Consider the following 27,797-nt stretch of genomic DNA (forward strand, 5'->3'; position numbering starts at 1 on the left):
CTTTGTTGTGGTAGGGTTGTTAGAAAGGGACATCATCGTTGTTTAAAAAATATGAAAACTTTGGTAGATAAAAGATCACTCTCATTACTTTTCTCACACACCTTGTATGTGTATCAAGTTTGGACGAAATGGATGAGTGGTTTAGGAGGTCAGATTTGTTTGGCATATAGACGATAGATAATCTGCAAATGCTGTAACCAAGGTGTGGTGTGTAGTCGGCGTCAACTGGCAAGTCATCCTCCCTTTCTTGGTACGGTAGAGTATTTCAACCTCGCGACTCTTGCGAGAAGCGCAGCTGTGGCGCGACAGTGGCGCCGCGAGCGGCGGCTGCCTGCAGCACAGGAGGCGGAGCGCGGTCCCGCTCAGTGTTCGCTGCGCGCTGGCAGTAGCGGGTGGTGCGAGGTGATGGCTCCCGCGGGCGATTGCTCCAGCCCGCTGCTGCAGGAGCCGGGCGCGGCCGCGGAAGCGGGCGACCGGCACGCCATCAAGTGTGTGCTCGTGGGCGACGGCGCCGTGGGCAAGACCGCGCTCGTCGTCAGCTACTCCACCAACGGATTCCCCAGCCGATACGTGCCCACCGCCTACGACACCTTCACAGGTGCGTCCACCTCATCAGTACATAACATTTAACGAGTACCATCCTAGAATTCCAAGGTTCGAAACCTGACTATTAACAGGAAATTTTTATTCTGCTAACGTCACTTTTCACCAATACCCATCATTTTTAAGATTCCCGATTCTCGCGCAATTTGTCTGCTACTGATGTGGGATTAGTCGCGACAAACCTACTTGGGCATCATCATTTGTTGCAGGTCGTGGTTGACGTTTCACATGTGGCTGAACACTTCCTGTTTCCTTAAATAACGTAACTACCTGGCGAACTGTCCGGACACTTGGATGATGTCGTCCAGGATACCGAGCAGCATACATAGCACACGCCCGTTGGGCATTTTGATCACAATAGCCATACATCAACACGATATTGACCTTTTACGCAATTGGTAAACGGTCCATTTTAACACGGGTAATGTATCACGAAGCAAATACCGTCCGCACTGGCGAATGTTACGTGATACCACGTACTTACACGTTTGTGACTATTATAGCGCCATCTATCACAAAGCGAAAAAAGTGGTCCAACTAAAACATTCATATTTCTTTACGTACTATACGTATATGTAATAAAAAATGGGGGTTCCCATTAAAAAAAAACGCAGTTGATATCCGTTTGACCTATGGCAGCGCCATCTAGCGGGCCAACCCTAGCGCTATCTGGTTTCCCCGTTCAAGCTACACAAGTTTCGTTCTTTGTAGTTTTTTCGTTTGACGCTTATTTCGTGAAATATTTGTCCCGGTCACGATCAATGGAGCACCCTGTATACAGGCTGACCCACCTAACGTTACCGCTGGATATATTTCGTAAACCACATCAAATACTGACGAACCGATTCCACAGACCGAATGTGAGGAGAGGGGCTAGTGTAACTGTTTAATACAAACCATACAAAAATGCACGGAAGTATTTTTTTTAACACAAACCTACGTTTTTTTAAATGGAACCCCGTTAGTTTTGTTAGCACACCTGAACATATAAAAAAATACATAATCAGTGCCGTTTGTTGCAGTGTAAAATGTTAATTACATCCTGAGATATTGTAACCTAAAGTTGACGCTTGAGTACCACTCCTCCGCTGTTCGATCGTGTGTATCGGAGAGCACCGAATTACGTTGGGATCCAACGGGAACGGTTCAAAGAATGGTTCAAATGGCTCTGAGCACTATGGGACTTAACATCTATGGTCATCAGTCCCCTAGAACTTAGAATTACTTAAACCTAACTAACCTAAGGACATCACACAACACCCACTCATCACAAGGCAGAGAAAATCCCTGACCCAGCCGGGAATCGAACCCGGGAACCCGGGCATGGGAAGTGAGAACGCTACCGCACGACCACGAGCTGCGGACAAGGGAACGGTGATGGACCTTAGGTTCAGAAGAGACTGGAACAGCACATTACGTCCACATGCTAACACCTTTTTGTTGGTCTTTTTCACTGACGCACATGTACATTACCATGAGGGGTGAGGTACACGTACACACGTGGTTTCCGTTTTCAATTACGGAGTGGAATAGAGTGTGTCCCGACATGTCACGCCAATAGATGTTCAATGTGGTGGCCATCATTTGCTGCACACAATTGCAATCTCTGGCGTAATGAATGTCGTACACGCCGCAGTACATCTGGTGTAATGTCGCCGCAGGCTGCCACAATACGTTGTTTCATATCCTCTGGGGTTGTAGGCACATTCTCCTTTAACGTACCCCACAGAAAGAAGTCCAGAGGTGTAAGATCAGGAGAACGGGCTGGCCAATTTATGCGTCCTCCACGTCCTATGAAACGCCCGTCGAACATCCTGTCAAGGGTCAGCCTAGTGTTAATTGCGGAATGTGCAGGTGCACCATCATTCTGATACCACATACGTCGACGCGTTTCCAGTGGGACATTTTCGAGCAACGTTGGCAGATCATTCTGTAGAAACGCGATGTATGTTGCAGTGCTCTCCGATACACACGATCGAACAGCGGAGGAGTGGTACTCAAGCCACAACTTAAGGTTACAATATCTCCGGATGTAATTAACATTTTACAGTGCAACAAACGGCACTGATTACGTATTTGTTTATATGTTCAGATGTGCTAACAAAACTAACGTGGTTCAATTTAAAAAAACGTAGGTTTGTGTTAAAAAACATACTTCCGTGCATTTTTGTATGGTTTGTATCAAACAATTACACTAGCCCCTCTCCTCACGTTCGGTCTGTGGAATCGGTTCGTCAGTATTTGATGTGGTTTACGAAATATATCCAGCGGTAACGTTAGGTGACACCCTGTATATACCACTCTGCACCACATTTTGACCGAGCGAGGTGGCGCAGTGGTTAGCACACTGGACTCGCATTCGGGAGGACGACGGTTCAATCCCGTCTCCAGCCATCCTGATTTAGGTTTTCCGTGATTTCCCTAAATCGCTTCAGGCAAATGCCGGGATGGTTCCTTTGAAAGGGCACGGCCGATTTCCTTCCCAATCCTTCCCTAACCCGAGCATGAGCTCCGTCTCTAATGACCTCGTTGTCGACGGGACGTTAAACAATAACCACCACCACCACCACATTTTGAATAGTTTACGGTAGTCAAGTATCCCCAATCTACGTTTACTGTTTGTATCAGTTCTCACGTGTTTCGCAGATAAAACTCGACTTATGAAAGGCCCACAAGCATGATTTCAGCGTTACAGTGCTTCAATTTTCCATCTACCAGTCGAGCGTAAAACAGTTTTTCTTCTAAATTTATTGGCTTCGTGACGTGCCCATACAGCCATTCCAAGAGTGGAATGTCATTTATGACGATACGTAAGCACTACACAATACCCAGTGGCCGAGCAGAGAATATCTCTGATTCGGCCGGGAATCGAACCGGGGCTCTTTCGGTTAGAAACCCACCGTGCTGACCACGCAGCGGCCGAGGCAGACTAAAACAGTTTTCTAACACGCAAACTGCATTTTGAAAAAAATGGTTCAAATGGCTCTGAGCACTATGGGACTTAACTGCTGAGGTCATCAGTCCTTTAGAACTTAGAACTACTTAAACCTAACTAACCTAAGGACATCACACACATCCATGCCCGAGGCAGGATTCGAACCTGCGACCGTAGCGGTCGCGCGGTTCCAGACTGTAGCGCCTAGAACCGCTCGGCCACCGCGGCCGGCTGCATTTTGATTTAAGTTTGTAATTTATATACACTACTGGCCATTAAGGTTCTGTTTACAACATCATGATGGTTGCATCCGTGTTTGGCGACATCGCGGTGAACGCACTTTGGAAGCGTGTATTCGTCATCGCCATACTGGCGCATCACACGGCGTGATGGTATAGGGTGCCATTCTTTACACGTCTCGATCACCTCTTGTTCGCATTGACGGAACTTTGAACAGTGGACGTTACATTTCAGATGTGTTACGACCAGTGGCTCTACCCTTCATTCGATCCCTGCGAAATCCTACATTTCAGCAGGATAATGCACGACCGAATGTTGCAGGTCCCGTACGGGCCTTTCTGGATACAGAAAATGTTCGACTGCTACCCTGGCCAGCACATTCTCCAGATCTCTCACCAATTGAAAACGTCTGGTCCATGATGGCCGAGCAACTGGCTCGTCACAATACGCCAGTCACTATTCTTGATGAACCGTGGTATCGTGTTGAAGCTGCATGGGCAGCTGTACCTGTACAAGCCACCCAAGCTCTGTTTGACTCAATGCCCAGGCGTATCAAGGCCGTTATTACGGCCAGAGGTGGTTGTTCTGGGTACTGATTTCTCAGGATCTATCCACCCAAATTGCGTGAAAATGCAATCACGTGTCTGTTCTAGTATAATATATTTCTCCAATGAATACCCGTTTATCATCTGCGTTTCTTCTTGGTGTAGCAATTTTAATGGCCAGTAGTGTACATCATTACACAAGTCACAGCACATACAGTCAGTACTATTGTTTATTTATTCGGCGACATATTTCGAGGGTTTTAAACTCCTCCCCCTCCCCCTTCCCGTCACTCTCATCGTCAAGAGCACAATCTTATGCTACTGGGGTGCGGGCAAAAAGGGCTTAAAGGTCATCAACACTTCCTTGATTAACAAGAGTGTCCCCATGAAATGAGAATAAGGAAGTATTGTGGAACAGAGGAAGAAAATTTTTGATTCTTCACTTAGGCACTAACCACACTAAAGTATCTGATGGAGGGAACCTCTGGTCCTATTTTCATTTCCCTCCGTTTACTGTATCACTCATGAATGTCGGCAAGCCTGCGTAAGGCCGGATTTCCACATACAACTGAAGTGACGCCACAGAAAGTGGTTTGACGACTGACACGGCAATTGCACCGTCTGCTACTATGTCCACATGCTCCCGTCAAAATTTTAGTTGCACGGTTTTTAATACGGCGTAAACTGAGATTATTCGGACAGACGTTGGTGTTGTCATTTGGGTTACAGCATTAGAACTGAGTCAAGAAGCCATTAAGAAGGAGAGAATGCGTTAATGACGGATTTGAGTTTAGCACAGAAATAACACAGGGGCTTCAAAATACTCATAAACTAAGTAGCACTCACGAATGAAAATCGATCCTTGAATTACTTTCAGATAATAAAAGTAAATCTAGAATCTTGTTGAGCTGCATATTGAGCTGCATTAAAAAATCCGATACCGTACTCACATTAGAGATACAGTCCTAGCTCAAGGGAAACTACAATTGACACTTCGATATTTGACACCTGCCAATTGCCTGTCATCTCTGCAGTACTTATACCACGTCCTCAAAACTACAATTTCAACTGTGTTGTGTGATTTGGTTGATGCTATTGACAGTGCTCTGAAGGCTCATTTGGAAGCTAATATTTTCAGACCTGCACCCGACGTCAATTAAATTTTGCTTAGTAACATTACTCTATGCCGAAATGTAGAGTTCGTGCAAAACACTATAATATAGTTGATTTCCTTCAATAGAAGCTACACTCAGCCTGAGATTATACTACCACCAGAAACCTTCTGAGTTCCTATCTCAAATCCACTCAACAAGTATTCAAGAGCTCTGAAGCTACCAGTACTAGAACCTGAATATACTGCGTTAATTTTCAGCTTTTGTAGAATTAAGCGAGCTGCTGCGAAGCTACAGATCTCCATTAATTAATTATTAAGTAACACCTGCTTACTCAGACACACATCTTATCCATGCATCATATAATAGCTGCATCACATACTTTCATCACATAAATTAACAATTATGTTCTCCCATGAACATTGCCGTTCGTGGGGAAGCTTGCGTGCCCCAGCGATAGAGATAGCCGTACGCAACCACAACGGAGGGGTATCTGTTGAGAGGCCAGAAAAACATGTGGTTCCTGAAGAGGGGCAGCAGCCTTTTCAGTAGTTGCAGTGGCAACAGTCTGGATGATTGACTGATCTGGCTTTGTAACATTAACCAAAACGGCCTTGCTGGGCTGGTACTGCGAACGGCTGAAAGCAAGGGGAAACTAAAGCCGTAATTTTTGCGGGGGCATGCAGCTTTACTGTATGGTTAAATGATGATGGCGTCCTCTTGGGTAAAATATTCCGGAGGTAAAATAGTCCCTATTCGGATCTACGGGCGAGGAGGACGTCGTTATCAGGAAAAAGAAAACTGGCGTTCTACGGATCGGGGCGTGGAATGTCAGATCCCTTAATCGGGCAGGTAGGTTAGAAAATTTAAAAAGGGAAATGGATAGATTAAAGCTAGATATAGAGGGAATTAGTGAAGTTCGGTGGCAGGACGAACAAGACGTCTAGTCAGGTGAATACAGGGTTATAAATTCAAATAGGGGTAATACAGGAGTAGATTTAATAATGGATAAAAAATAGGAACGCGGGTAAGCTACTACGAAGAGCATAGTCAACGCATTATTGTATGCAAGATAGACACGAAGCCCACGTCTACTACAGTAGTACAAGTTTATATGCCAACTAGCTCCGCAGATGGCGAAGAGATTGACGAAATGTATTATGAGATAAAAGAAATTATTCAGGTAGTGAAGGGAGACGAAAATTTAATAGTCGTGGGGGACTGAAATGCGATAGTAGGAAAAGGAAGAGAAGGAAAAGTAGTAGAAGAATATGGAATGGGGGTAAGGAATGAAAGAGGAAGCCACCTGGTAGAATTTTCCGCAGAGCATGACTTAATCATAGCTAACACTTGGTTTAAGAAACCAAGTTTGTATACCTGGAAGAGGCCTGGAGACACTGGAAGGTTTCAGGCAGATTATTTAATGGTAAGACAGAGATTTTGCAATCAGCTTTTAAATTGTAAGACATTTCCAGGCGCAGATGTGGACTCTGATGACAATCTTTTGGTCATAAACTGTAGATTAAAACTGAAGAAACTGCAAAAAGGTGGGAATTTAAGGAGATGGGACCTGGATAAACTGAAAGAAGCATAGCTTGTAGAGAATTTCAGAGGAAGCATTAGGGAACGATCGACAGGAACAAGGAAACGGAATACAGTAGAAGAATGATTGGTAGCTTGAAGAGATGAAATACTGAAGGCAGCAGCGGATCAAGTATATTTTAAGACAATGGCTAGTAGAAATCCTTGGGTAACACAAGAGATATTGAATTTGATTGATGAAAGGAGAAAATACAAAAATGCGGTAAATGAAGAGGGCGATAAGGAATACAAACGTCTCAACAATGAGATCGGCAGGCCAGCGACAAGCCAGAAGCAAGAGGGTTGCCATGCGACACCGCCTCCGCCAGACATTCATGGTCTGAAGATGATCTGATAAAAAGATCGGAATCGGTCACCATCTTAAATAACTTATGCGATCAGGACTGCTTCCAGTTTATTAATGAAATTATACTTTAGCGCTTCAACGGAAATGGATTCAGAAGCTACACAGGTCGTCGACGGAAGCTCGTCCAGTGTGGTGGGATGATTCCGGAATACAGTGTCTCTCAATGCCCCCCCCCCCCCCAAAAAAAGAAAATGGTCTCAAGGAGTCAGATCGGGCTAGAATGGATGCCAATCCATCCCTGCGCCAATTTGGAGGAATCCAAAGCAGTGACTCTGTTCCCGAAGTTTTAATCAAGAAAGCGAAACTGTGTACGGTGTGATGCGGTCTGGCCCCATCTTGCATGAACCACTCAGTTCCTGTTCGATCCTCCAATACTAGCTGCGTGGCGACAGATTGTTCCATAATTCAAGGTAACGTTCACTGGCGATGCTTTCTCGCATGAAAAAAGACAAATAAAGCCTCTGTTGCATACCGCATCCCGAACAGTAGCTTTTGGGAGAAAACAGGAGATTCGCTTCACAGAAGTGGATTTTGACTGAAGACATGTGGAGGTTCTGTCTAGTACTTTTTTGCATGCTCAAACACTTGACACCAGTGTCTGCCTCAGTTCATCGGACGGGTTTCCTTGGACTTAGCTGAATAATTCCAGAAAGCGTGGCGACATTTCCACGAGTAGATACAGTTTGCCTGCAGCCAACATTCACCGCTAGATCATCAGCAGCGGTGCCTGTCCGCTGAAATTTGGCGAAGAGCTTGCAGATGGTTTTCGCGTCGGGGCTTTTTTGAACATTAAATCGTGTTTTAAAACTGTGCCTTGCTGCGGTAGGTCTGTTCTATAACCTGTGGTATCCCTCTACCAGAAAACCTTCTTCAATGGAATAATTTTCCTTGGACTTAGCTGAATAATTCCAGAAAGCGTGGCGACATTTCCACGAGTAGATACAGTTTGCCTGCAGCCAACATTCACCGCTAGATCATCAGCAGCGGTGCCTGTCCGCTGAAATTTGGCGAAGAGCTTGCAGATGGTTTTCGCGTCGGGGCTTTTTTGAACATTAAATCGTGTTTTAAAACTGTGCCTTGCTGCGGTAGGTCTGTTCTATAACCTGTGGTATCCCTCTACCAGAAAACCTTCTTCAATGGAATAATTTTCCTTGGACTTAGCTGAATAATTCCAGAAAGCGTGGCGACATTTCCACGAGTAGATACAGTTTGCCTGCAGCCAACATTCACCGCTAGATCATCAGCAGCGGTGCCTGTCCGCTGAAATTTGGCGAAGAGCTTGCAGATGGTTTTCGCGTCGGGGCTTTTTTGAACATTAAATCGTGTTTTAAAACTGTGCCTTGCTGCGGTAGGTCTGTTCTATAACCTGTGGTATCCCTCTACCAGAAAACCTTCTTCAATGGAATAATTTTCCTTGGACTTAGCTGAATAATTCCAGAAAGCGTGGCGACATTTCCACGAGTAGATACAGTTTGCCTGCAGCCAACATTCACCGCTAGATCATCAGCAGCGGTGCCTGTCCGCTGAAATTTGGCGAAGAGCTTGCAGATGGTTTTCGCGTCGGGGCTTTTTTGAACATTAAATCGTGTTTTAAAACTGTGCCTTGCTGCGGTAGGTCTGTTCTATAACCTGTGGTATCCCTCTACCAGAAAACCTTCTTCAATGGAATAATTTTCCTTGGACTTAGCTGAATAATTCCAGAAAGCGTGGCGACATTTCCACGAGTAGATACAGTTTGCCTGCAGCCAACATTCACCGCTAGATCATCAGCAGCGGTGCCTGTCCGCTGAAATTTGGCGAAGAGCTTGCGGATGGTTTTCGCGTCGGGGCTTTTTTGAACATTAAATCGTGTTTTAAAACTGTGCCTTGCTGCGGTAGGTCTGTTCTATAACCTGTGGTATCCCTCTACCAGAAAACCTTCTTCAATGGAATAATTTTCCTTGGACTTAGCTGAATAATTCCAGAAAGCGTGGCGACATTTCCACGAGTAGATACAGTTTGCCTGCAGCCAACATTCACCGCTAGATCATCAGCAGCGGTGCCTGTCCGCTGAAATTTGGCGAAGAGCTTGCAGATGGTTTTCGCGTCGGGGCTTTTTTGAACATTAAATCGTGTTTTAAAACTGTGCCTTGCTGCGGTAGGTCTGTTCTATAACCTGTGGTATCCCTCTACCAGAAAACCTTCTTCAATGGAATAATTTTCCTTGGACTTAGCTGAATAATTCCAGAAAGCGTGGCGACATTTCCACGAGTAGATACAGTTTGCCTGCAGCCAACATTCACCGCTAGATCATCAGCAGCGGTGCCTGTCCGCTGAAATTTGGCGAAGAGCTTGCGGATGGTTTTCGCGTTGGGGCTTTTTGGAACAATAAATCGTGTTTTAAAACTGCACCTTGCTGCCGTAGGTCTGTTCTATAACCTGTGGTATCCCTCTACCAGAAAACCTTCAATGGAATAAATTTCCTTGGACTTAGCTGAATAATTCCAGAAAGCATGGTGACATTTCCACGAGTAGCTACAGTTTGCCTGCAGCCAACATTCACCGCTAGATCATCAGCAGCGGTGCCTGTCCGCTGAAATTTGGCGAAGAGCTTGCAGATGGTTTTCGCGTCGGGGCTTTTAGGAACATTAAATCATGTTTTAAAACTGCGCCTTGCTGCCGTAGGTCTGTTCTATAACCTGTGGTATCCCTCTACCAGAAAACCTTCTTCAATGGAATAATTTTCCTTGGACTTAGCTGAATAATTCCAGAAAGCGTGGCGATACTTCCACGAGTAGCTACAGTTTACCTGCAGCCAACATTCACCGCTAGATCATCAGCAGCGGTGCCTGTCTGCTGAAATTTGGCGAAGAGCTTGCAGATGGTTCTCGCGTCGGGGCTTTTTGGAACATTAAATCGTTTTTTAAAACCGTGCCTTGCTGCCGTAGGTCTGTTCTATAACCTGTGGTATCCCTCTACCAGAAAACCTTCTTCAATGGAATAATTTTCCTTGGACTTAGCTGAATAATTCCAGAAAGCGTGGCGACATTTCCACGAGTAGCTACAGTTTGCCTGCAGCCAGCATTCACCGCTAGATCATCAGCAGCGGTGCCTGTCCGCTGAAATTTGGCGAAGAGCTTGCGGATGGTTTTTGCGTCGGGGCTTTTTGGAACATTAATTCGTGTTTTAAAACTGCGCCTTGCTGCTGTAGGTCTGTTCTATAACCTGTGGTATCCCTCTACCAGAAAACCTTCTTCAATGGAATAATTTTCCTTGGACTTAGCTGAATAATTCCAGAAAGCGTGGCAACATTTCCACAAGTAGCTACAGTTTGCCTGCAGCCAACATTCACCGCTAGATCATCAGCAGCGGTGCCTGTCCGCTGAAATTTGGCGAAGAGCTTGCAGATGGTTTTCGCGTCGGGGCTTTTTGGAACATTAATTCGTGTTTTAAAACTGCGCCTTGCTGCCGTAGGTCTGTTCTATAACCTGTGGTATCCCTCTACCAGAAAACCTTCTTCAATGGAATAATTTTCCTTGGACTTAGCTGAATAATTCCAGAAAGCGTGGCGACATTTCCACGAGTAGCTACAGTTTGCCTGCAGCCAACATTCACCGCTAGATCATCAGCAGCGGTGCCTGTCCGCTGAAATTTGGCGAAGAGCTTGCAGATGGTTTTCGCGTCGGGGCTTTTAGGAACATTAAATCATGTTTTAAAACTGCGCCTTGCTGCGGTAGGTCTGTTCTATAACCTGTGGTATCCCTCTACCAGAAAACCTTCTTCAATGGAATAATTTTCCTTGGACTTAGCTGAATAATTCCAGAAAGCGTGGCGATATTTCCACGAGTAGCTACAGTTTACCTGCAGCCAACATTCACCGCTAGATCATCAGCAGCGGTGCCTGTCTGCTGAAATTTGGCGAAGAGCTTGCAGATGGTTCTCGCGTCGGGGCTTTTTGGAACATTAAATCGTTTTTTAAAACCGTGCCTTGCTGCCGTAGGTCTGTTCTATAACCTGTGGTATCCCTCTACCAGAAAACCTTCTTCAATGGAATAATTTTCCTTGGACTTAGCTGAATAATTCCAGAAAGCGTGGCGACATTTCCACGAGTAGCTACAGTTTGCCTGCAGCCAGCATTCACCGCTAGATCATCAGCAGCGGTGCCTGTCCGCTGAAATTTGGCGAAGAGCTTGCGGATGGTTTTTGCGTCGGGGCTTTTTGGAACATTAATTCGTGTTTTAAAACTGCGCCTTGCTGCTGTAGGTCTGTTCTATAACCTGTGGTATCCCTCTACCAGAAAACCTTCTTCAATGGAATAATTTTCCTTGGACTTAGCTGAATAATTCCAGAAAGCGTGGCAACATTTCCACAAGTAGCTACAGTTTGCCTGCAGCCAACATTCACCGCTAGGTCATCAGCAGCGGTGCCTGTCCGCTGAAATTTGGCGAAGAGCTTGCAGATGGTTTTCGCGTGGGGGCTTTTTGGAACATTAAATCATGTTTTAAAACTGCGCCTTGCTGCGGTAGGTCTGTTCTATAGCCTGTGGTATCCCTCTACCAGAAAACCTTCTTCAATGGAATAATTTTCCTTGGACTTAGCTGAATAATTCCAGAAAGCGTGGTGACATTTCCACGAGTAGCTACAGTTTGCCTGCAGCCAACATTCACCGCTAGATCATCAGCAGCGGTGCCTGTCCGCTGAAATTTGGCGAAGAGCTTGCAGATGGTTTTCGCGTCGGGGCTTTTTGGAACATTAATTCGTGTTTTAAAACTGCGCCTTGCTGCCGTAGGTCTGTTCTATAACCTGTGGTATCCCTCTACCAGAAAACCTTCTTCAATGGAATAATTTTCCTTGGACTTAGCTGAATAATTCCAGAAAGCGTGGCGACATTTCCACGAGTAGCTACAGTTTGCCTGCAGCCAACATTCACCGCTAGATCATCAGCAGCGGTGCCTGTCCGCTGAAATTTGGCGAAGAGCTTGCGGATGGTTTTCGCGTCGGGGCTTTTTGGACAATTAAATCGTGTTTTAAAACTGTGCCTTGCTGCCGTAGGTCTGTTCTATAACCTGTGGTATCCCTCTACCAGAAAACCTTCTTCAATGGAATACGTGATTTCAACCTCTTCCTTAGCTGCGCTAACCTTCACTCGCATTTCAATAGCCCAATGTGGAGTCGAATTTGATTCGAGCTGCACCAAGGCGGCCGGACCTGCCTCGTAAGGGGTCACCCGGCCAATGACGCCAAACGCTCATTTCATTTAATCGCAGTGAGCTGCGGCGTACTATTTATAGGCATTTCATATTTTGATTACAGCGCCATCTGTTAGCAGGCTTCAAGAATAATTCCAAATTTCTGTATGAAATTCTTATAACTCTCACAATAAACATATAGCTTGCAGGACTCGTATATGGATTTTGATTTTCGAGACATTTAATTTTGAAATCAGGGACTCTTATGGTGGGCACCCTGTCAGCATCTTTCACCCAAGATAGTGTGTCTCGATGTTCCGCCGGGGTAGCCATGCGGTTTGAGACGTTATGTCACGGTCATGGATGTGTGTGTCGTCCTTAGCGTAAGTTATTTTAAGATAGATTAAGCACTGTGTAATCTTAGGGACCGATGACAGCAGTTTGGTCCCATTAGACCTTAGGACGAATTTCCAATTTTCCTCTATGTTCAGTCCGGTTATGGCCGTAATCACTGCCATAGGAGGCAGCTCCGGTGCTGAAGTTCATACTCTGTATCCGCCGCATCAAGTGAATATTTAAACCCGTGTTCTTTCTACTGTACTCAATACTCACAACAAATAAAAGCCGGCCGCGGTGGTCTAGCGGTTCTAGGCGCTCAGTCCGGAACCGCGCGACTGCTACGGTCGCAGGATCGAATCCTGCCTCGGGCATGGATGTGTGTGATGTCCTTAGGTTAGTTAGGTTTAAGTAGTTCTAAGTTCTAGGGGACTGATGACCATAGATGTTAAGTCCCATAGTGCTCAGAGCCATTTGAACCATTTGAACAAATAAAATTTCATTAAATTCTTTGTTTACTGGTTCTGAAATTTCAAAGACCAGCATTGTATTTTGCTGGAAATGCTGATGCAGCAAGATGCTGACGCTTCAGTGTATTAAGTTTTACGCTCATGTTTCCCTTTACTTCACACAATAGCGCTCTGTGGGCTCTTACCCTGAGGTGACAAAAGTCATAGGATAGCGATATGCACATGTAGAATCTCGTGCACAAGGTATAAAAGGCAGTGTGTTGGTGAAGCCGTCGTTTGTACTCAGGTAAATGAAATGATCGTATGGCATTGTTGGCCGGGAGGCCCCATGCGGGGAAGTTCGGCAGCCGTATTGCAAGTCCTTTTTAGTTGACGCCACTTCGGCGACTTGACTCAATGATGATGAAAGACACACAAACCCCAGTCATCACGAGACAGAGAAAATCCCTGAACCGCCGGGAATCGAACCCGGGACCCGTGCGCGGGAAGCGAGAACGCTACTGCACGACCACGAGCTGCGGACTGTGTACTCAGGTGATTCATGTGGAAAGCTTTCCGCCATGATTATGACTGCACTAAGGGAATTTGTACGCGGGATGGTAGTTGGAGCTAGAAGCATGGGGCATTCTATTTCGGCAATCGTTAGGGAATTAAGTACTGCGAGATCTACAGTGTAAGAGTGTGCTGAGAATACCAAATTTCAGGCATTGCCTCTCACCGCCGACAACACAGTCGCCGACGGCCTTCACTTAACTAATGAGAGCAGCGGCGATTACGTAGTTGTCAGTGGCAACATGCAAGCAATACTGCGTGACATAAACGGGGAAATCAGTGTGGGACGTACGACGAACGTATCCTTTAGTGCAGTGCGGCGAAATTTGGCTTTAAGGGGCTCCGGAACGCCCTATACTTGCTATGTTAAAATAACGCTTATAAATTACATCTTTCCTCACAAAGTATTTGAGGTAGGAAGTTGAACTTTTTACAGATTATTTATTGGAATATGGGCTGCAACTTAACACAGGGATTTCACAAAATTTTAGTTCAGTTATTAAAGATGATTTTTTTTTCAATTGTAATGAAAATTCACAACATTTTTTTGCAATTTTTTATTTATATATTCAAAAATATACAGTTTTTTGGAAAAAGGCTGTGTTAAATTATGCAGAAGGTACTGTGTAACATTTACTGAACGTTTGAAACAAATATGTGTGGAAGATCCTTAGAAAACATGTAATTAGTATGAGAAAATAAAAGTTTTGGGAATCGAGCGACAAAGATTGGATTAACTTTTTAGTGCATTCCAGGTCCATAGGATGGATTATCTTCATCCTCTGCAAACTCCTCCTCCAGCTTCCTCTTGTTCCTCCTCCTGTTTACTCTTGCTTGTATTTCTAGACTCTTTACAGCCCTGTCTGCAGCCCGAAGGCGTTCCTTGTCTAAAGCAAGCATCGCTCGTACCATGTTAGAACCTATCTTCATTCCCATATTTCTAAATACCTTGCACCTTACAATGTTGGCATCATTGAAAGTCGAAACAGCATCATACACACCAAAGTGAAGTGTTTCTATTCCAACAAATACAGTCTTGGGGATTCTCGACCATATAACACTATTTACACTTTCATTGGGGTTTTGAGTTTTTCCGTGAATACACTTTTTCAACAGTTCAGGTGCTGCTAAGTCTCTGAAAATAGGTTTTATCACCTCCATTATTGCATGAGGCAGACTATGCTTATGAGTGTACACTTCACCAGTTAGCAATCCTTTGTTATATTTACACCAACAATCTTCTTCTTTGGGACACAAGCTATGTTGGGGATTTTCATCGTCTTTATTGTTTACAGTAATAACACATACCTTTGGCTTTCCAACATTTCTCCTTTTCTTAAAAGCCTTCAGAGGATTTCTAATAACTTTACTTTTACTCATTATTATACTTCAACAAAACAGAGACTCAAGAAACAGAATTAATTACGAATATTTTCGAGATAACGACAGAGTAAATAAACATGAAACAATCGACAATAACACCAGCGATATATATTGAACCATCACAGGTTAGCCACAACACATACTTTATCTCACATCACTCAAATGTACCTGATGAACACGGACGTTAATAATAACACCATTTGACAGCAGTTTAACAGCGCCACAGTGGGTCACGCCCATGTAGAACACATTTCAAAAATTTTTTAAAAATAGTTGTAGTCTTCGGAATTGAATAAATTATATATCTATTAAAAGGTAATAGTCTGCAGATTCAGAAAACGCAAAAAAGTAAAAATTGAACTTTTCATGATTTTGAGCCTTTCCGGAGCCCCTTAATGGGCTGTGGCAGTAGACGACCGACGCGAGTGCCTTTGCTAACAGCACGACATCACCTGCAACGCCTTCTCTGGTACGTGACCACATAGGTTGGACACTAGACGTCTGGAAGACCGTGGCCTGGTCAGATGAGTCCCGATCCGTGGATCCAAGTTGTCAACAAGGCACTTATCTGATCGTGGATTCATACTGGTGTGGGCTGTGTTTTCACGGAACAAACTGGTTGCTCTGGACGAACTGAACCCATCATTGACTAGAATTGGTTATGTTCGCCTACTTTGAGACTATCTGCAACCATTCATGGAGTTGATGTTCCCAGACAACGATGGCATTCTTATGGATGCCGTGCCACCAGGTCACAATTGTTCGCTAGTGATTTGAAGAACACGTTGGACAATTCGAGCGAATGACTTGGCCACCCAGATCGCCCGGCATGAATCCCGTAGAATATTTATGGTACATAATCGAGAGGTCAGCTCGTCAACAAAATCCTGCAACGGCAACACTTTCGCGTATATGGACGGCTGTTAAGGTACCTTGTCTCAATGTTTCTGCAAGGGACTTCCAACGACTTGTGTCCGTGCCACGTCGAGTTGCTGCACTACGCCGGTAAATAAGGTCTTACACAATATTATGAGGCATCCCAAGACTTTTGTCACATTAAATTAAGTATTGGCGAGCAGAACACGGCAAGTGCCACAACCCGAACTCCCAGAAACTTCCATCGGTGGAAGAGGAGTCAAAATAAACGACGCAGTTATTTTGGCCATTATAATTTCTACACCACGACGATGACATGCTACAGACTCGAAATTTAACCGATGGGAAGAAGAGGCTGTATTATTCAAATGATTAGCTTTACCGAGCATTCACACAAGGTTGGCGCCGGTGGCGACACCTACAACATGCTGACATGAGGAAAGTTTCCAACCGATTTCTCATACACAAACAGCAGTTGACCGGCGTTGCCTGGTGAGACGTACTTATGATGCCTCGTGTAAGGAGGAGATATGCGAACCATCACGTTTCCGACTTTGATAAAGGTCGGATTGTAGCCTACCGCGACTGCGGTTTATCGTATCGCGACATTGCTGCTCGCGTTGGTCGAGATCCAATGACTGTTAGCAGAATATGGAATCGGGGGGTTCAGGAGGGTAATATCGAACGCCGTGCTGGATCCCAACGGCCTCGTATCACTAGCAGTCGAGATGACAGGCATCTTATCCGCATGGCTGTAACGGATCGTGCAGCCACGTATCGAACCTTGAGTCAACAGATGGGGACGTTTGCAAGACAACAACCAGCGACGTTTGCAGCAGCATGGACTATCAGCTCGGAGACCATGGCTATGGTTACCCTTGACGCTGCATCATAGACAGGAGCGCCTGCGATGGTGTACTCAACGACGAACCTGGGTGCACGAATGGCAAAACGTCATTTTTTCGGATGAATCCAGGTTCTGTTTACAGCATCATGATGGTCGCATCCGTATTTGGCGACATCGCGGTGAACGCGCATTGGAAGCGTGTATTCGTCATCGCTATACTGGCTTATCACCGGGCGTGATGGTATGGGGTGCCATTGGTTACACGTCTCGGTCAGTTCTTGTTCGCACTCACGGCAATTTGAACAGTGGACGTTACATTTCAGATGTGTTACGACCCGTGGCTCTACCCTTCGTTCGATCCCTGCGAAACCCTACATTTCAGCAGGATAATGCACAACCGGATGTTGCAGGTCCCTTACGGGTCTTTCTGGATAAAGAAAATGTTCGACTGCTGCCCTGGCCAGCACATTCTCCAGATCTCTCACCAAATGAAAACGTCTGGTCAATGGTGGCCGAGCAACTGGCTCGTCACAATACGCCAGTCACCACTGTTGATGAACTGTGGTATCGTGTTGAAGCTGCATAGGCAGCTGTACCTGTACACGCCATCCAAGCTCTGTTTGACTCAATGCCCAGGCGTATCAAGGCCGTTATTACGGCCAGAGGTGGTTGTTCTGTGTACTGATTTCTCAGGATCTATGCACCCAAATTGCGTGAAAATGTAAGTACATGTCAGTTCTAGTATAATATATTTGTCCAATGAATATCCGTTTATGATCTGCATTTCTTCTTGGTGTAGCAATTTTAATGGCCAGTAGTGTAGAAAGTCGAGCGTTTGGCATAAAAAGACGGTCAAAGTTTTCGAGGTAATTTATGTGTCTTTCAGCGAGTGGATAGTTCAATCGAAGCCATGGCACAGTTTCTGGCATCGCCGTTTCATACATTTGCACCCTGGTTCAAAACACGATTATTATTTCTGTTTTTCTTTTTTATTTATCTGCCTATGTCCGTAGAAGATTTCTACATGAATCTCTTCCATTGTATATTAAAAAGCTCTATCCTTATTCGTCTACTAATGTGTGTCTGGTGAATGAATTTACAAAAAAGGAACAATTAAGGAATGAGAAGGCTATTTGAAAATGTTATCGGTGAAATTCTTGTAGTGTATCTTCAGCCGTAATTAATTGCAAGTTTTCGCCAATGTGACCCGTTATGCGTGGTTTAGCTAGTAATTGTTACTAACGTGTGAAATTTTCAGTAGTGTTAAGAACGTTTCTGAGTGTTGACTCATATGGGAAAATGTCACTGCGGCGAACTTGCCTTCGCACGATACTTGTGGTGTTCGGAATTTCTTTGCTGCGAATGTTTCTGCCGTCGGTATCACTCAAGGGAATACATTAAATCTTCCATAAGAATAAACATAAGAATAAAATATAAGAACTGATATAATAATGAAATATAAAAAAAAATGATAATTTAAAAGGATTGAAACCTCGGAAAATACCATACACGCATATCATATAATAAATGTATGACACAGGCAAACCCAGTTGTATTTTTACAATTAATGTAACGACCTTATGTCCCCTAACCTAATAAGACATATTCTGATAGCAAACTTCTACGGACATGAATAGATAAATAAAAAGTAAAAAATATAATAAATAAAAGGAGTAACCTGGTTTCGAATATGGGGGCAAAAGCGAGAGGCCGCGACGTTACCCACTGTGCCATAATTTCGGCTCACATCATCGCACTCTAAAAGGAATCTAAGTTACACCGAAAACTTTGTCCGTCGTTTTCTTAGAAACGGTCGAGTGTCTGCGGATAAGCCGAGACATGTGTTCGCTTATTTTGACTCCTCTTCCATTACGCAAGGTTTCTGGGAAATCGGGTTATGGCACTCACCGTTTTCTCCTCGTGACTGTACACTTTAATCCTCAGCGTCAAGTCTGTTTATAAACTTACAATATGGTCGTGCTAGATCCTCCCACATCTATATCGGTAGGGAAAACGTACTACTTGCGTATTTTCCAGTTTTCAACACATTTCTTATCCACGTTAGGAATGACACAGCGCGTTCACAACATTTCATACACAGTATTTCAAGAGAAGTGGTCAGTATATCGAGGTAAAATGGACTGGTAAACATGTGTTTAGATTTCAGCAGCTGAAAAGAGACGGCCGTCTGGAGTTGGCACTTACAGTTCTGATGCTTGGGCAGGAGTCTGAAAGAGGTGACTAACGACCTGGGCGAGTGTTCAGAAAAATATTACGGCAGATATACTTACTTGTAACTTGTTGCATCATAATTTATATGTATTAACTGTCGTATGTGAACCCTATGCAGTCTCGCTTAGGCTATTACTTTTAAAAAATTGACTAAGCATCAAGTTAGCTTTTATTTAGACGAGGGAGCTGAAACGTTGTCAGTCATGCGACAGTACACTATCTGATCAAAATTATCCTGATACCTCTTCGTAATGCGAAACTGAACACTGGATATCACAGTCGGCGGACCAATGGCCGACTTTGCGGACTGCACCCTTCCACTGTCCAGCACACCTATAAAACCTTGATCTGACCGTTCCTTTGCTATTCGAATGTTGCATCGAACTCCGCCCCAGCCAAGTTTTATCATATATGAAGATGGTATCTGTTCTTTCGAGCCGGCCGGAGTGGCCGAGCGGTTCTAGGCGCTACAGTCTGGAACCGCGCGACCGCCACGGTCGTAGGTTCGAATCCTGCCTCGGGCATGGATGTGTGTGATGTCCTTAGGTTTAAGTAGTTCTAAGTTCTAGGAGACTGATGACCTCAGAAGTTAAGTCCCATAGTGCTCAGAGCCATTTGAACCATTTCGAACCTGGGATCTCCTTCTTACATGGCAGATACTCTATCCGACTGAGGCATCGGGGATACAGAGGGCAGCTAATCGTGTAATTTCATTCTTCGAGTGCTCCAAGATCACCAATGATATCTGTTCTTTCGGACCTGTCCAAAAGAACAGATACCATGGCCATATAGATAAGGCTCACCGGCTAACGATCTTATTAAGTGCGGATGCACTCATATTGCCCGAACTCTTACGGGAAGAGGTAAATTGACTGCCGCGAGTAATGAGTACAGTGGGCAGGGGCACTACAAATGTAGTGTGTGGACAGTAAGCTGGAAGTGTGGGTCTCATGGGGAGCATGCCAGAGATAAGTCCCTGCAGTCGCACTATCCTCTCTGTGCTCGATGTCTCAGTCGGATAGAACGTCCGCCATGTAAGCAGGAGATCCCGGGTTCGAGTCCCGGTCGGGGCACACATTTTCAACTGTCCCCGGTGATATTTAACAACGCCTGTAAGCAGATAAGGTCTGGATGTCATTGTAATTTCGTTTAAGTTTTATCAATCCCTCCACGTACTCCGCCTTGCTTTCTGATCCCTTTACCTTCCCCAACAAGGATCCTTTACATCAGATACCCGCCTCTCTTCTCTCACAGTGAACACCTCCTAACAATCTACTCCATCCGCAAACTCGACTCCAATAAGACTATCGTTTCCCCTCTGCTTTGCAATCCTCACAAGCTGCCGCACCTTTACCAACACATCCCACCAACCCTACACCTGCACACCCTCTGCATAGTCTTCCCTCCCAGGTCATGAACTCTGTAACCAACATTTACCCATCCTGTCAGCTATAACTACGCCCCATCCATTCCACCTCATCAGAGCTTCCCTCCCCTTCAAACACTTCCTTACCCCACTTTTTTCCCCATTTGCCATTCTTTCCCCACCCCATTTTCCCCAAGAACTATTGTTGTTGTTTGCTGTGGTCTTCAGTCCTGAGACTTGTTTGATGCAGCTCTCCATGCTACTCTATCCTGTGCAAGCTTCTACATCTCCCAGTACCTACTGCGACCAACACCCTTCTGAATCTGCGTGGTGTATTCATGTCTTGGTCTCCCTCTACGATTTTTACCCTCCACGCTGCCCTCCAAATCTAAATTGGTGATCCCTTGATGCCTCAGAACATGTCCTACCGATCGATCCCTTCTTGTAGTCAAGTTGTGCCACAAACTCCTCTTCTCCCCAATTCTATTCAATACCTCCTCATTAATCTACCCATCTAATCTTCAGTATTCTTCTGTAGCACCACATTTCGAAAGCTTCTATTCTCTTCTTGTCCAAACTATTTATCGTCCATGTTTCACTTCCATATATGGCTACACTTCATACAAATACTTTCAGAAATGGCTACCTGACACTTAAATCTACACTCGATGTTAACAAATTTTTCTTCTTCAGAAACGCTTTCCTTGCCATTGCCAGTCTACATTTTATATCCTCTCTACTTCGACCATCATCAGTTATTTTGCTCCCCAAATAGCAAAACTCCTTTACTACTTTAAGTGTCTCATTTCCTAATCTAATACCCTCAGCATCTCCCGACTTAATTCGACTACATTCCGTTATCCTCGTTTTGCTTTCGTTGATGTTCATCTTATATCCTCCTTTCAAGAGGCTATCCATTCCGTTCAACTGCTCTTCCAAGTCCTTTGCTGTCTCTGACAGAATTACAATGTCATCGGCGAACCTCAAGGTTTTTATTTCTTGTCTATGAATTTTAATACCTGCTCCGAATTTTTCTTTTGTTTCCTTCACTGCTTGCTCAATATACAGATTGAATAACATCGGGGACAGGCTACAACCCTGTCTCACTTTCTTCCCAACCACTGCTCCCTTTCATGCCCCTCAACTCTTATAATTGCCATTTGGTTTCTGTACAAATGGTAAATAGCCTTTCGTTCCCTGTATTTTACCCCTGCCACCTTCAGAATCTGAAAAAGAGTATTCCAGTCAACATTATCAAAAGCTTTCTCTAAGTCTACAAATGCTAGAAACGTAGGTTTGCCTTTCCTTAATCTAGCTTCCAAGATAAGTCGTAGGGTCAGTATTGCCTCACGTGCTCCAATATTTCTACGGAATCCAAACTGATCTTCCCCAAGGGCGGCTTCTACTAGTTTTTTCATTCGTCTGTAAAGAATTCGCGTTAGTATTTTGCAGCCGTGACTTATTAAACTGATAGTTCGGTAATTTTCACATCTGTCAGCACCTGCTTTCTTTGGGATTGGAATTATTATATTCTTCTTGAAGTCTGAGGGTATTTCGCCTGTCTCATACATCTTGCTCACCGGGTGGTAGAGTTTTGTCAGGACTGGCTCTCCTAAGGCTGTCAGTAGTTCTAATGGAATGTTGTCTACTTCCAGAGCCTTGTTTCGACTCAGGTCTTTCAGTGCTCTGTCAAACTCTTCACGCAGTATCTTATCTCCCATTTCATCTTCGTCTGCATCCTCTTCCATTTCCATAATATTTTCCTCAAATACATCGCCCTCTATATACTCCTTCCACCTTTCTGCTTTCCCTTCTTTGCTTAGAACTGGGTCACCATCTGAGCTCTTGATATTCACAGAAGTGGTTCTCTTTTCTCCAAAGGTCTCTTTAATTTTCCTGTAGGCAGTATCTATCTTACCCCTAGTGAGATAAGCCTCTACATCCTTACATTTGTCCTCTAGCCATCCCTGCCTAGGCATTTTGCACTTCCTGTCGATCTCATTTTTGAGACGTTTGTATTCCTTTTTGCCTGCTTCATTTACTGCATTTTTATATTTTCTCCTTTCATGTATTAAATTCAATATTTCTTCTGTTACCCAAGGATTTCTACTAGCCCTCGTCTTTTTAGCTACTTGATCCTCTGCTGCCTTCTCTACTTCATCCCTCAAAGCTACCCGTTCTTCTTCTACTGTATTTCTTTCCCCCATTCCTGTCAATTGTTCCCTTATGCTCTCCCTGAAACTCTGTACTACCTCTGGTTTAGTCAGTTTATCCAGGTCCCATCTCCTTAAATTCCCACCTTTTTGCAGTTTCTTCAGTTTTAATCTACAGTTCATAACCAATAGATTGTGGTCAGAGTCCACATCTCCCCCTGGAAATGTCTTACAATTTAAAACCTGGTTCCTACATTCCACGCTCCGATCCGTAGAACGCCAGTTTTCTTTCTCCTGATAACGACGTCCTCTTGAGTAGTCCCCGCCCGGAGATCCGAATGGGGAACTATTTTACCTCCGGAATATTTTACCCAGGAGGACGCCATCATCATTAACCATAAGGTAGAGCTGCATGCCCTCGGGAAAAGTTACGGCTGTAGTTACCCCTTGCTTTCTACCGTTCGCAGTACCAGCACAGCAAGGCCGTTTTGGTTAGTGTTACAAGGCCAGATCAGTCAATCATCCAGACTGTTGCCCCTGCAACTACTCAAAAGGCTGCTGCCCCTCTTCAGGAACCACACGTTTGTCTGGCCTCTCAACAGATACCCCTCCGTTGTGGTTGCACCTACGGTACGGCTATCTGTATCGCTGAGGCACGCAAACCGCCCCACCAACGGCAAGGTCCATGGTTCATGGGGGGGCAACAACTATTAGCGTCACCAAATCTTCCCTCTTCTGTCCCACCAGCCGCTCCTACTGCACCAATCCTCCATCCTTATACCACCACATTCCTACCCTCCTCACCAGCCAAAGCTCAAGGTAGGTCCTTCCAGTTTTTAGTGACGGAAAATGACACTTTTTAATATCAGTGTTTCGGCATCATGTTTTAACTGTTTTTAAATGTGCGCTTAGTGTGTTCCGTTTTACCTTTTATTGTTACTGCTTTTAGCTACCATCGCAAGAAGTCATACCTCTCGTATATCTAAAAACTTCCGTCTTATATCTCACCTTTAAAAAGTTTTAAATTCAGCGTAAATATCTCCACTATCTTTATCGTCAACTGGCTGAAGAGCGGGTTGCCTGTACCGCTGACAGCCCATTCCCACCTCCTGAGTCAGGTGCGGGGGGATGAAATAACTGTAAAGGAAAAAAAGAGGCGCACCCGTCAGAATGATATCATTTTCCTTGACTTCCGGAAGGTGTTCGATACAGTTCCGCACTGTCGCCTGATAAACAAAGTAAGAGCCTACGGAATATCAGAGCAGCTGTGTGGCTGGATTGAAGAGTTTTTAGCAAACAGGACACAGCATGTTGTTCTCAATGGAGAGACGTCTACAGACGTTAAAGTAACCTCTGGCGTGCCACAGGCGAATGTTATGGGACCATTGCTTTTCACAAAATATATATATATATATATATATATATATATATATATATATATATATGACCTAGTACATAGTGTCGGAAGTTCCATGCGGCTTTTCGCGGATGATACTGTAGTATACAGAGAAGTTTCAGCATTAGAAAATTGCAGTGAAATCCAGGAAGATCTGCAGCGGATAGTCACTTAGTGCAGGGAGTGGCAACTGACCCTTAACATAGACAAATGTAACGTATTGCGAATACATAGAAAGAATGATCCTTTATTGTATGATTATATGATAGCGGAACAAACACTGGTAGCAGTTACTTCTGTAAAATACCTGGGAGTATGCGTACGGAGCGATTTGAAGTGGAATGATCATATAAAATTAATTGTTGGTAAGGCGGGTGCCAGGTTCAGATTCATTGGGAGAGTCCTTAGAAAATGTAGTCCATCAACAAAGGAGGTGGCTTACAAAACATTCGTTCGAGCTATACTTGAGTATTACTCATCAGTGTGGGATCCGTACCAGGTCGGATTGACATAGGAGATAGAGAAGTTCCAAAGAAGAGCGGCGCGTTTCGTCACAGGGTTATTTGGTAAGCGTGATAGCGTTACGGAGATGTTTAGCAAACTCAAGTGGCAGACTCTGCAAGAGAGGCGCTCTGCATCGCGGTGTAGCTTGCTGTCCAGGTCTCGAGAGGGTGTGTTTGTGGATGAGGTATGGAATATATTGCTTCCCCCTACTTATATCTCCCAAGGAGATAACGAATGTAAAATTAGAGAGATGCGAGCGCGCACGGAGGCTTTCTGGCAGTCGTTCTTCCCGCGAACCATACGCGACTGGAACAGGAAATGGAGGTAATGACAGTGGCACGTAAAGTGCCCTCCGCCATACACCGTTGGGTGTCTTGTGGAGTATAAATATAGATGTAGATGTAGATGTGTAGAATGAAAGTAGTCAGGGAGTATTGTGTTGTCTGTAGAGACGCAAAACGGGTCGGTAAGGGAGCTAAGTCGCTTCGAACATGAACTAGTCGTTGGATGTCATCCGAATAACAAATTCATCAGCGCCATTTAAACCTACCTAAAGCTGCAGTAACTGTGGACTGGAAACGAGAAAGAATAAACGCAGCTAAATCAAGACCAGGCGGACCTCAAGTACGGACGGACAGAGTGAGTGTGAAAAATCAGAAGAATCATTCGTGATATACCAGCGATCCAGCTACCACAATGACTGTGCATTGAGAGTTGAAAACAATGGGACACAGTGGCCGAGCAGCACCTCATAAGCCAAGCATTCCTGTAGTCAATGGTAAAAGCGACATTTTGGGATGGTTTAAAGAGAGACGCCATTGGACTGTGGATGACTAGAAACGAATGATTCAGGGCGACGAATCACGCTAAACCCTGTGGCAGTCCTGTGGAATGGCTTGGGTTTGGTGACAGCCTGGAGAACGCTACCTGCCGCCATGTGTAGCTCCAACGGCGAGATACGGATGTTACGGTGTGGGGCTGTTTCTCGTGGTCAGCGTGAGGTCCTCCCATTGCGCTTAAGAAACCGCTAAATGCGGATGGATATGAACACATTTTACTGCATTGTGTACTCAGGACAGTAGAGGAACTGTTCGGAGATGATGATTGTATCAGCATGACAACCCGGACCCAATGGAACAACTTTGGGATGAGTTAGAATGTCGGATTCGCTCCAGGCTCCAGCGTCAAACTTCACCACCTCCTCTGGTTTCGGGGTTTTTGGAAGAATTGGCTGTCATTCCTCCACAAACATTCAGACACCTCTATGAGTGTGTTCGCTGTAGAATTCAGGTCGTCATAAAGGCTCACCCTATATTAATACCCACTGATAGGTGTAGGCATATTTTTGATCAGGTAGTGTATATGCATTCCGCATGGCTTTATCTTGAACAACTATCGTAATTTTCTCTAAATCCTCCCTCTGCTAACAAGCTGAGGTTCACAGTGATAGGCATGAATTACTTCAGAAAGTTTTATTTTTATTTGTGTACTGCCAGTGGCTCTTTCTAATGTAACATTACTGCGAGTCAGGCACAGCCGAACCGTCTTCCCTTTTTGTTACTTATGCGGAGTTGTGGATGACCTGTATCCCGGGTCGAAACCGGTTGTCCACACAAAACATAGCAAGTACCAGGCCGTATTTTTATGTGCCGCATGGAAAAGTCTGGCAAGCTGTATGCCAATGTGGCACTTTTATCATCACCAATAGAAGCGGTACCACTTAAGTGATAAAACTCATCGATTGCAGTGTTTATATGAAGTAATTGCTGTATGCGGATTAGTTGCATTCAGTATTACTCCATTCGTGACAGTATCAAAACCATTCATAAATCATGCAGACGGTGAAAAAAGCGTACATTATGGTTACACAATACCGACATCACTTCTCAGTATAAGCATCGAGCGGTTGTGGTATTTCTGCTGTTGCGCTCATACTCTTGCAGCTGCTACGTGACATCGGTCTGTGATTGATGGCCTAAAGAGACTGGCAGTTAATACGAGACCTGGGATATTGCACTGATAACAAAATGTTAGTAATCGTGCATATGCCAGCCAGCCAATACCTGGATGCGTAGCACAGGAAGAAGTGTCCGCTAAGCTCACGCTGAGCAAAGTGCCGCCGTGGTCAAGGCGTCGCTTTCGCAGGAATGGTGCTACAAAGTCCGGTCCGGATGTGCAGATTTAGTTTGTCCCTGGTTTCCCTAAATCGATTAAGTCAAATTTCGGGAATGTTCCTTTGAAAACGACGAGACTCATATCCTTCCCCATTCTCTCTAAATCTGAGCTAGAGCTCCGTCTCTGATGACATCGCCGTGGACGGCACGTTAAACAAGGTGTTTAAACAAAAGTATCACATAGTCCTGCAGGTGTTAGTACTGGTCAAAACAAGAAGAAAAGTTTTTAACTTCTCTCCCGATTAAATTGATGTTAAATAGTTATGACTGAATAATATCTAGTTACTTGAACGGAAATTTTTGGGCGAAAGAAGTCGCTTCCCCAGTATTGTAACACAAATATCTCCCACACTCCCAGGTATAAATTTAATTCCTGTTTGAATTCTCATGTCTATAAAACAAAATGATTAGGCACTTACACTTCATAATTACACTCTGTCTGTCTCTCAATGACGAAGTCAGCACCTGGAATAAAATTTGTGTGGCTCTGCGGAATTCCGGCGATCGCCGACTGTGAAAATTCTTAGAATAGTCAGAGACACAATCGTAGACCGTGGGGAAACCGACTTGGGTGCTGTGACGTACTCACTCTGCATCATGGGAATCAGTGTTCAAGTTTCCAGAATGAGATTTTCACTCTGCAGCCATGTCTCCGCAATATCCTTTCTTTCAGGAGTGCTAGTTCTGCAAGCTTCGCAGGAGAGCTTCTGTTAACTTTGGAAGGTGGGAGACGAGGTACTGGCAGAAGTAAAGCTGTGAGGACGAGGTGTGAGTCGTGCTTGGGTAGCTCAGTTGGCAGAGCAAAGGCAAAGGTCCTGAGTTCAAGTCTCGGTCCGGCACACAGTTTAAATCTGCCAGGAAGTTTCAGAGTCCAAGTTGTGTATTAATTTCGATAAGTGTTCAGAAATAGATCTCTCAAAATAGAGCGTCAGCGACCGTGGTGTACGCTTTACTGAT

At 44.6% G+C, this 27,797-nt stretch overlaps 1 protein-coding gene across 1 annotated transcript in view; it reads left to right on the forward strand.

The window, feature by feature from the left end:
- The first annotated feature begins 405 nt into the window (after window positions 1-405).
- LOC126204267 (cell division control protein 42 homolog) overlaps window positions 406-27,797 on the forward strand; it is a 334,388-nt gene continuing 306,996 nt past the window's right edge. Inside the window, exon 1 of the mRNA XM_049938656.1 lies at window positions 406-598. Coding sequence (XP_049794613.1) covers window positions 406-598 — 193 coding nt within the window. The remainder of the gene's footprint in view (window positions 599-27,797) is intronic.

This window comes from Schistocerca nitens, chromosome 9 (genome assembly GCF_023898315.1).
Source record: "Schistocerca nitens isolate TAMUIC-IGC-003100 chromosome 9, iqSchNite1.1, whole genome shotgun sequence".
NCBI classification, from domain to species: Eukaryota; Metazoa; Arthropoda; class Insecta; order Orthoptera; family Acrididae; genus Schistocerca; species Schistocerca nitens.